We start from the raw sequence: 10,000 nt of genomic DNA, 5'->3' as shown, positions 1-10,000 counted from the left end.
CATTAGTTTGTCCGTCGGTGCAGATCATCTTCCTGAATAAAATGTGTTTGTTTTCTGCTCTAATCCAAAGTTCAGTGGGAAAATCTCAGTCAGTAAATTCACACAGAGGTCGAGACATATTTCAAGATAAAACTACAGATTTAATAACACATTAGTACCAATTCATAATAAATATGGCATTAAATCACTTTCTAGCAAACGTTACAGTTACTGATAGATGATACGGTAATAAAAGCAACATTTTGGAAACATTTATTTAAACCTGAAAGTAAAACACAGTGAATGTAATCAAGCTAATGCAGGCTAATGTTAGTGTTAGCTGTCCTTTTGTCTCTGGTTCAGTCAGAAATGTTCTGTGACATTCTGCTGACAAGAACACAGATTTCTGTGTCGTGGTCATACAAACTACAGCCAACAGTAAAGTGTTCGAAGATTATTTTGTTCTAAGCTAACAAACTGCTAACACTAACGTTATCCAACATTAGCTTGATTACATTAAATACATGTTTCCAAGATGTGTGTTAAATTAATTCTGAATTAATTGACGTCTTTCCTGTCCTATCATGTGATACTATCAAATGATAACATTAGCTAGGAGTTGGCTAAATGCTAGCGTTAGCTACTGTAACTAATGTGTTACCAAATCTGTGGTTTCATCCTGAAGTATGTCTTCATGTCCCTCCACAGTTTCTCTATCATTGTGTTTTCAGTTTCTGATCAATCAGGAAGCAGTGATCCGATAACAACTGATCAGACAGCAGGATGATGCCTGAGCGTAAAATCCTGAGTGTGACATCAGAGGAAAATGGCCGCTATGTGACCATGGTGAGGCATGCTAACATGATGCTAGCATGATGCTAACTCTTACCTGCTGCCGTCCTGGTCTGTGGTGCTGCAGGTGGACCCCCACACATCCAGCAGACTACCCCCAGACGAAGTGGATGAGGCCAGAGATGGCCTCTTGTCCAGCAGTCCTCCCGACCCCCCACTGGAGCTCTTGGTTCTGAACAGCTTGCTGAGCCGGACCTTCAAGGACCCCCCTTTCCTCGACTTCCCCCGCGGCGTCTTCTCCCCGTCCCTCCCCCCTCCTTGTGCTCCCACCTCCCCCTCCAGGACCACCAGGGGAGAGGGGCAACGCCCCACCCCCCCTGAAGCCACGCCCAATTTGGGAGTGGTGGCGCGGCTCTGGGGCTGGGACCGGGATTGGTGCTGGGGCCGGGGACTCGGGTCTGGGCTCGAGGACGAGGCAGGGTCAGGGGAGACCTGGAGACCGCTCATGGCTGGCAGGCAGACGGGGGGGTATGGGCCACTGACAGGGGGCCGGTGGTCCACACAGGGGGGAAGGGACACCGTAGCACTGAGGACGGCCAGCGAGGACCGGCAACTCTGGTCAGTGCAGACCCCCGCCTCCTCGGCCAGTCTGTGGACCTGCCGCATCAGTCCACTCAGAGTTCCTGCCCCCACCGACAGCCCCCCCACCCTTTCCCCTTTCTCAGCATCCCCCATGTCCCCATCCCCCTGCCCGAGTCTTCCCACCTCCTCAGAGCCCAGACCCTCTAGGACCAGCAGGGCATCACTGGTCTCACTCGGGTCCTCGCCCCCTGTCCCAGAGGCCAGCACACTGTGACAGGAACATCGACCCCCTCCTCCTCCCCCCTCCCTCCCCTCACCCAGCTGGCCCAGTCTCCTGGCCAAAGCCAGGACCGGGTCCTCAGCCCCAGGAGGGCAGGTCTTCCTGGGCTCCAGCAGGCCCAGACGCAGGGCCTGGTCCAACAGGCCTGGGGGCCACTGGGCCAAGCGGTCTGTTAGCAAGCGGTGTCGGTGGCACAGGACTGACCTGGACTCTGCATCCAGAGCCGGAACGCCCTGCTGCTGGGGGGTCTGGGATCCGTCGGACCCCTTGGACAGTCTGAGGACCGGGTGCCACTGGAGGATCTGGGGCTGCAGATCTTCCTCTGCAGGGGGGACACAGTGTGAGTTCTGGTCCTTTCCGCCTCCAGGTCCAGGACCTGCTGTAGTGCTCCCAAGACCTGTCCCTGGTCCAGAGTCCAGCTGTTTCTCTGTGTCCTCCTGCAGGAACCCTGGGGGTGGCTGCTCCAGTCCACACTCCAGGATCCGATCTCCAGACCGCAACAGATTCTGAAACACCATCAGCTGTGCCCTGGACCCACCCCCCCCTGAGCCATGCTGCACTGGGAAGTCCACGAACCTCTGCGCTGCAACCGTGAAGTCCTCTGGCGGCGGGACGGGAGATAATGGTGCCTCAGAGCCTGACGGAGCCACCAACCCACTATCCAGCTCACCTTTCCCTGGGAGCGGAGAGCTGTAGTGCGGCGAGGCTGAGCCCAGGCCTGACGGGGGGCTGCTGGGGTCCAGATCGAACCCACCACCGCCACGGTGACCCAGCACGGACTTGACGGACATCAGGTCCTCGGGCTCATCCAGCCGGTCATACTCAGCTGCGGACACGAGCCGCATCAGCACAAAGTCTGGAGACCGGTCCTGCTGTGCGTTGTTCATGCTAACAGGCTAACAGCTAGCTCCTGGGTCTTCAACAGGTGGTCCACAACCCCTTGGGGGGTCCTCAGAGTTACTGCAGGGGGCACCAAGATATTATTTGATGTGTCTGGGTTTGTTTTCAAAAATGAAAATATGTAGATAGATTATTAGACCTATTAGCCAAAAATCAAAAGGTTAGTCATGAATCTTTACTCAGTCAGATGAGTTAGCTAACCAGACAAGTCACTGAGCAGCACCGTCCATAACAGTGAGCTGTTAGCTTGGTATTATTGAGACATTCTGCCCAGTTTTCTGTTTAACTGTGATCCCAGCAGACTGAGGCTGAGCCTCCAGGTCACAATCCACCGGTAGACGTGCAGAGGGTGAAGCTAACGCTGCTAACATTAGCCATGATGCTACAGCTGCTGCAGATTGAACAGCTAACGACAGCAGAGCTCAACATGTTCAGAGTGTGTCGGAGACTCTGCCAGCTGAAAAACACTGGAGACCCCTGAGCTAACTGCTAGCTGCGCTCTTACATAACAACACACACAGCTGCTAACGGAGCTAACGGCTAACGGCTAACGGCTAGCTGCTGCTGCATCCTCCCCGCGGAGCGAACCGGGCAGCCCGGCGGAGCCCCGAGCCGCAGACAGGAGCCTCCACAGCGGCTCCGCTCAACGACGTCACAGCATGAAGCGACATGAGAACCGGGCCGGTGCCGTTAACGTTAGCCTCCTACCGACACATCCTCCGCTCACACAACATGGATGTGATGATGATGATGAGGAGGAGGAGGAGGAGGAGGGAGGAGGGAGGAGGAGGAGGAGGAGGGGGAAGACGGAGGGGGCGCGATCAATAATCGATCAGGGCTGATTGATAAACGGAGGCTGTGAAACCGAATCCTGCATCAACCGGAACACAACCGGGCTGTGTGTGTGTGTGTGTGTGTGTGTGTGTGTGTGTGTGTGTGTGTGTGTGTGTGTGTGTGTGTGTGTGTAAAACAGAAATGGTGCTGTACACTTTGAAATATTAATAATTATCATTAACAAACATTAACACCCTTTATGATTAATCTGCCGATCAATTCATCGATTCATCAATTATTTGGTTTATGAAATCAAACAGATTCTCTTCATGTTTATGAAAGCTGGCTTCCCAAATATTTATCAAATTTAAATTTAACTATTTTTAAATGGTTTTAGATTTTATTTTGTTGCTTTTTGTTTTTAGAATTATTTTAATTTTACTTTATACTTTTTCAACTTTTCGATTTGATTCAAACACTTTTATTTGAGTTGTGTGTTTTATATTTACTGCTTTTATTCTTTAAAAATGTGTCTTTTAAATATTTATATTTTAGTTGGTTTTGTTTTTATTTTGTTTTATTTATTGCGGCTCTCAGTGAGACGTGCTGTTATAAACATTGTATAACATACGAGGAGACATTAAACTGGAGTTAAAACGGTGACGTCATGACGTCACTGTGTGTCGCTGCGAGCAGGGTTCGAACCTGCGCGGGGAAACCCCATTGGATTTCAAGTCCAACGCCTTAACCACTCGGCCATCACAGCAGTTCTCAGATCAGCTGAGGAGCCGCATCCGCATCACTTCCTGTAGATGATTTCAATGATTTCACGTCAGAGATTGAACTATGACATCACACTGTAAAAACTCTGAGCTGAATTCAGCTCAAAGAAAATCTGTTCAAACTGATAAACTTTATTGTCATTCTGCTGGGACAGAGTTTATTTTTCAACATTTTCTGAACCAAACAAACTGATCGATCAGTGGGAAAATTATTGTCAGATTAATCAGTAGTTGAAAATAGGTGGAGCACAAAATGTTTTCACCATTTTCTGATTTTTTATGTTTTATTTTAACACGTGTGTCTTGACATCATCTTGCTGATGGCGTCACGTCCAAATCCCCGTATGAACCTCTGAGCCCAGAGACGCTTTTGTTGTTGCTTTATTTAGATTTTAATAAACTTTATTTAATATTTATTAGCAGTTCTTAGTAGAGGAAAAAAGCTTAAAATAAAATAATGATAATAAAAACATGGATAACTGTTAATGAGTGCATAATGGAGGATTAATTAACCTTAATAAGCATTGTTCACACTTTAGATCCAGATCTTATCTAAGTAGGCAGTTAGTTAGTTAGTTGACCTAAATAAATGTAATTATAAACATAATGCTCTTATAACCAATTACAAGATGCTCATAAGGCTTTCATTAACATTCTCAAGCAGTCTATCAACCCGTAACCTATTAATGTCTTATAATATAATAATAAATGTTAATTATACTGTTATTAAGCATCTTATAAGGGCCTTATTACCTATTAACTACCACTTATTACAGACACATTAATGTTAAGTGTGACCCCTTGTTTCTATCTAAAGTGTTTTTAAAAAATTATTGTCTCCTCCAATCAAAATCATGTTAAATGAAGTGCAGCTGCTGCCATTTACAGACTGTCCATCCATCCATCCATCCATCATCCATCCATCCATCCATCCATCATCCATCCATCCATCCATCCATCATCCATCCATCCATCCATCCATCCATCCATCATCCATCCATCCATCCATCCATCATCCATCCATCCATCATCCATCCATCCATCCACCATCCATCATCCATCCATCCATCCATCCATCCATCATCCATCCATCCATCCATCCATCCATCCATCCATCCATCCATCATCCATCCATCATCCATCCATCCATCATCCATCATCCATCCATCCATCCATCCATCCATCCACCATCCATCCATCATCCATCCATCCATCCATCCATCATCCATCCATCATCCATACATCCATCCATCCATCCATCCATCCATCCATCCATCCATCCATCCATCATCCATCCACCCATCCATCCATCCATCCATCCATCATCCATCAATCCATCATCCATCCATCCATCCATCCATCCATCCATCCATCCATCATCCATCCATCCATCCATCATCCATCCATTTTCTTCCACTCATCCGGGGTCGGGTCGGGGGGGCAGCAGTCTGAGCAGGGATGCCCAGACTTCCCTATCCCTGGACACTTCCTCCAGGTCTTCCAGGAAGATCCCAAGGTGTTCCCAGGCCAGCCGGGTGACATAGTCACTCCAGCGTGTCCTGGGTCTTCCCCGTGGCCTCCTCCCAGTGGGACCTGCCCAGAACACCTCCCCAGGGAGGCGCCCAGGAAGCATCCAATATAGATGCCCGATCCACCTCAGCTGACTCCTCTTGACGTCAAGGAGCAGCGTCTCTACTCCGAGCTCCTCCCAGGTGACAGAGCTCCTCCCCCTATTTCTAAGGGAGCGCCCCGCCACCCTGCAGAGGAAACTCATTTCAGCCGCTTGTATCTGAGGTCTTGTTCTTTCGGTCATGACCCAAAGTTCATGACCATAGGTGAGGTTAGGAACGTAGATTGACTGGAACATCGAGAGCTTCACCTTTTAGCTCAGCTCCTTCTTTCCTACGACAGACCGGTGCAACGACCACATTACTGCTGCCGCCGCACCGATCCTCCTCCCCTCACTCGTGAACAAGACCCCATGACACTTGAACTCCTCCACTTGAGGCAGGGCCTCTCTGACCCGGAGGGAGCAAGCCACTTTTTTTCCGGTCAAGAACCATGGCCTTGGACTTGGAGGTGCTGATTGTCATCTCAACCACTTCGCACTTGGCTGCAAACCGCCTCAGCACATGCTGAAGGTCCTGGTTCAAAGGAGCCAACAGGACAACGTCATCTGCAAAAAATCTCCCTCCGGCCTCAGGCTGCATCTAGAAATTCTGTTCATAAAAATAATGAACAGAACCGCTGACAAAGGGCTGTGCTGCTGGAGTCCAACATGCACTGGGAACAGGTCCGACTTATTGCCAAATTACCTCAGTGACCTCAGCTTGGGCGATGACTGAGTCGACCTCTGGGTCCGCAGCCTCTGCTTCCTCTACGGAAGGCGGGTCAGTGGGATCGAGGAGATCCTTGAAATATTCCTTCCACCATCCAACAACATCCCCAACTGATGTCACCAGCTCCCCACCACCACTGTAAACAGTAACCGCCCGGGCCGCAGCGCGCTTGGCCTGCCGGTACCTGTCGGCTGCCTCAGGAGTCCCACGAGCCAACCAAGCTCAAGGAGACTCCCTCTTCAGCCTGACGGCATCCCTGACCTCCAGTGTTCACCACCAGGTTTGGGGATTGCTGCCACGGCAGGCACCGGAGACCTTACGGCCACAGCTCCGAACGGCCGCGTCAACAATGGAGGCGGAGAACATGGTCCATTCTAACTCTGTCTCCAGTCTCCCTCAGGATCTGGTCAAAGTTCTCCCGGAGGTGAGAGTTTAAGACCCTCTGACAGAGGGTTTCACCAGACGTTCCCAACAGACCCTCACAGTACGTTTGGGGCCAGTTCACTAAAACGACATGTTCATCCACTTACCTGTGGTTTTGTTTCTCCATCTATCTTTGAAGAGATCGTCCGTGGAGATGTAACATGGAACCACATGACACTCATGAAGTTAAAACAGACAAAAAATACATTTGAAAAACTCAACATTTACGTCTCTTTACAGAAACCATGACGGTTACTGAAGATAATCCAGGGAGCAGCTTCATAGACGAGCTACTTACTTTTTCTTAGAACAAAAATAGTTCTATTAGATTCTACTGTAGAAAGTTGCATGTTGTGTAGCTAACAGCAGATGGTCTTTCCTGTAAATGTCTGTTTACATGTTTGTATGCATCATCTCATTATTTATTTGTTTAAATCTGTAACTAATAGAATATAGTTACCTCTTTGTATCAATTTACATAATCCTCTTCAATGTAATCTGTTACTCAATCCAACAACAGTAAAAATAAAATAGTTGTTTGCAGGTTTGGTGACTCGTGAGAATCATGGAAAGTTTCTGGGCCTCGTTTATTAAACAGAATTCTGATCAATGTTGACCTGAAGAAGAAAAGTTTAAGTAGTGATTTATGAGACGTTACTTTGATGTAAATGTTCTGATCTGCGTAGTCTGAAGTGATTCTTCTACTGGTCATGTTGGGTACTGCAGCTAGTGGTGAACTTTACATGAATGATTGATTAAAGAATAAATATTGGGTATAGATTGGGTCCTCAGTCTCCACCTGCACTGTGATCTCGTCTAACAAACACCACAAACCAAAAGAGAAAAGTAAAAAAAGAAAAAACAACTAATTTTGATGCAGCCATCTTCACTAAATGTTGGAGTTTGAAGTTGAACTCTTAAGTTTCGAAGACCTTTGATCTTTCGATTTAATAATTTACTTTTCTTCTTGAGATAAACTTGAATCTTTGAGTTTTAGAAACCCAAAGAATTATGTAGTGAAAACACAGTTCAATTATTTTGGTGCTTTAAAATTAAGTTTTAAATTGTTGCAATTGAAAATATTAAATTGACATTATTCACTTTAATTTTGAGGAATTTTCTTAAATACAAAATATTTCTAAAACTCAAAGATTCATTTTTTAGGAGTAAGTAAGTAGAAAGTCTGATACAAAACTCAAACATTAGTGAAGATGGTTTGAAATTAATTTTCTAAACTTTATTTTTGCAGAGTTGCTGACTAAACCCTCAGAAGAAATCACAGATTATAAAACTGGCGTTGTCAATATATTGATTTATAGATTTGAGGTGAAGCTGCACATTTTCAAGAAAGCACGTTTGTTTTTATTCTCAGTATCTTTTAAAAAGAATAATTTTCTCGTCAATGAGACAAAGGAACAATCCTGAACCACACTTCAACAGGTGAGATCTGTGTGTTCGACCGTTTGAGGTTTTTTGGCCGTTCTCATGCTGGTTCTGTTAGTGCCGACGACATGAACTTAGTGAGGCTAAGTGTTTTTTTAAATTAGAAATTTGGATTTTTGATCTGAAACAGGTGTTTAATAAAACATCCCAAACACATTCAGAATAAAACATGAACAACACACATTATATGATCTAAGGCTTCATTCCAGTTTCTCAGGTTTGATAAAAAGGAAAATCCACTTTGTTTTTGACACCAGCACTCATTTTTTTCCAGGTACAAATTAAGATTATTTCATAATGCAAAATAATGATGCATCAAAATTATTGTTGCTGCTCATCATTTACAGGCTGCGATAATCCAAAAGAGAAAAATCTCCTGAGCATTTAGAACAGAATTCCACAGTGGAAAATAATTGTTGCTGTTGTTGCATCACATCCTGTTTTGCTGCATGTTGTTAGTTTGTTGTTGCTGCTGTTTTATACTGTTGGTCTTTCATGTGATGCTCAGTCAGTTGCTGTCCTTCATCTTTTAACACCCTTTAAGTCCCTTTTCCTCAAGAGGCTCTTGCCTTCTGTAAATAAGAATTTGTTCTTAATGACTTGCCTGGTTAAATAAACGCAAAATAAAATTAAATGAATAAATGTGTGAGTTTATTAAATCTGTATCAAAATCGTTGTTCTTCATCACTGACTCGTCTCATCAGCACCTTCGTAAACTAAAGTCCTTTTTTTTTTATATATAAACATAAGTATTATTGCAACCAAACTGACATTTGAACAGTTCAAACTCTGAAAATCAATATTTGGTTCTGTTTGTTAAATTAACTGTCAAAGTGAAAAAGATTAATGAACAGTTTTATGTCAGAGTTTTTTTTTTTTTTTTTAACAAATTGCTTCAAGGGTTCAGAGAACATTTTTATGACCCAGGACCCCTAGTGGTGACAGGAAACAGCTCAGCTGTTCATGAGTGTTTTCTTCTTTGTTGGTTTTTGTGTTGTGACAAGAAGCAGCAGCAGAACGTTCAGTACAATATAGACTTTATTAGTTCACTAAAGTTGAATATGAAATAAAAAGCAGATTGGCTTTAAATGATTCACAATTCAGTAATAATCGAGTTGCCAGGTTTCATCATGTCAACACAGGAAGTATGTCTTCCCTACGGCTGCCGCACCTCTACAAAATAAAAGCCCTCTGAGGCTGGAAACACTTCACTTTCAACTGGGAGAAAAGAAAGTTTGAACTTTATCTTCACTCGTCGTTCAGGTGTTTGATTATCATTTATGACTGAAAGTGAAGTGATCAGACCTGGAGCCGAGGTGGACAGACGCCACTGAGCATGCTCAGTGTGATTCTCACACCAACTACAAACTCAACGTCCCAACAAAAACTCCCCGTCAGCAAAGAGCTGAGCTGCTGCTACCAAACAAGCCGTGAAGTGAGTTTAAAAAAAAACAAACAAAAAAGAAAAAAAAAAAAAAACAGAGTTCTTTGTGGCGTCGAGTAAACAAACAAACAAACCGTCAGTGGGAGGCGGCCACCGAACTCAAGAGCCAAAGTTGAGCTTCCAATCAGCAGAGTCCGAAACATTTCATCAGTCCAGGAGTCCAACAGACGACAAAACGAGAGCGAAATCACCAGAACTGCGTGGGGAATGTTTCATATCATTTTATTGTTTTTTTTTGTTTTTTGACTTTATTTTCATCATA

The 10,000-nt window shown here is 45.1% G+C and overlaps 3 protein-coding genes and 1 non-coding gene across 5 annotated transcripts in view; 1 reads left to right on the top strand and 3 right to left on the bottom strand.

The window, feature by feature from the left end:
• LOC146308896 (uncharacterized) overlaps window positions 1–3,321 on the bottom strand; it is a 13,576-nt gene extending 10,255 nt beyond the window's left edge. The window contains exon 1 of one of the 2 annotated variants that reach the window (XM_084744365.1): window positions 869–3,321. In XM_084744365.1, coding sequence (XP_084600491.1) covers window positions 869–2,520 — 1,652 coding nt within the window. In that variant the 5' untranslated portion in view covers window positions 2,521–3,321. The remainder of the gene's footprint in view (window positions 1–868) is intronic. The other variant, XM_084744366.1, reaches the window with a different exon arrangement.
• LOC146308892 (serine/threonine-protein kinase WNK4-like) overlaps window positions 1–10,000 on the top strand; it is a 107,435-nt gene that overhangs the window by 66,898 nt on the left and 30,537 nt on the right. The gene's annotated exons all lie outside the window — the stretch shown is intronic.
• On the bottom strand, window positions 3,992–4,073 carry trnas-uga (transfer RNA serine (anticodon UGA)). The gene has a single exon. It is a non-coding gene; the product is annotated as a tRNA-Ser (tRNA).
• kpnb1 (karyopherin (importin) beta 1) overlaps window positions 9,315–10,000 on the bottom strand; it is a 26,113-nt gene continuing 25,427 nt past the window's right edge. Inside the window, exon 22 of the mRNA XM_084743640.1 lies at window positions 9,315–10,000. This exon is cut by the window's right edge and continues 925 nt beyond it. The gene's annotated coding sequence lies outside the window, so the exon portion shown is untranslated.

This window comes from Lutjanus erythropterus, chromosome 19, assembly GCF_056507025.1.
Source record: "Lutjanus erythropterus isolate fLutEry1 chromosome 19, fLutEry1.hap2, whole genome shotgun sequence".
Classification (NCBI taxonomy): domain Eukaryota; kingdom Metazoa; phylum Chordata; class Actinopteri; order Lutjaniformes; family Lutjanidae; genus Lutjanus; species Lutjanus erythropterus.
Note: the sequence above shows the minus strand (reverse complement) of the source record. Positions and strands in the feature narration are given on the sequence as shown.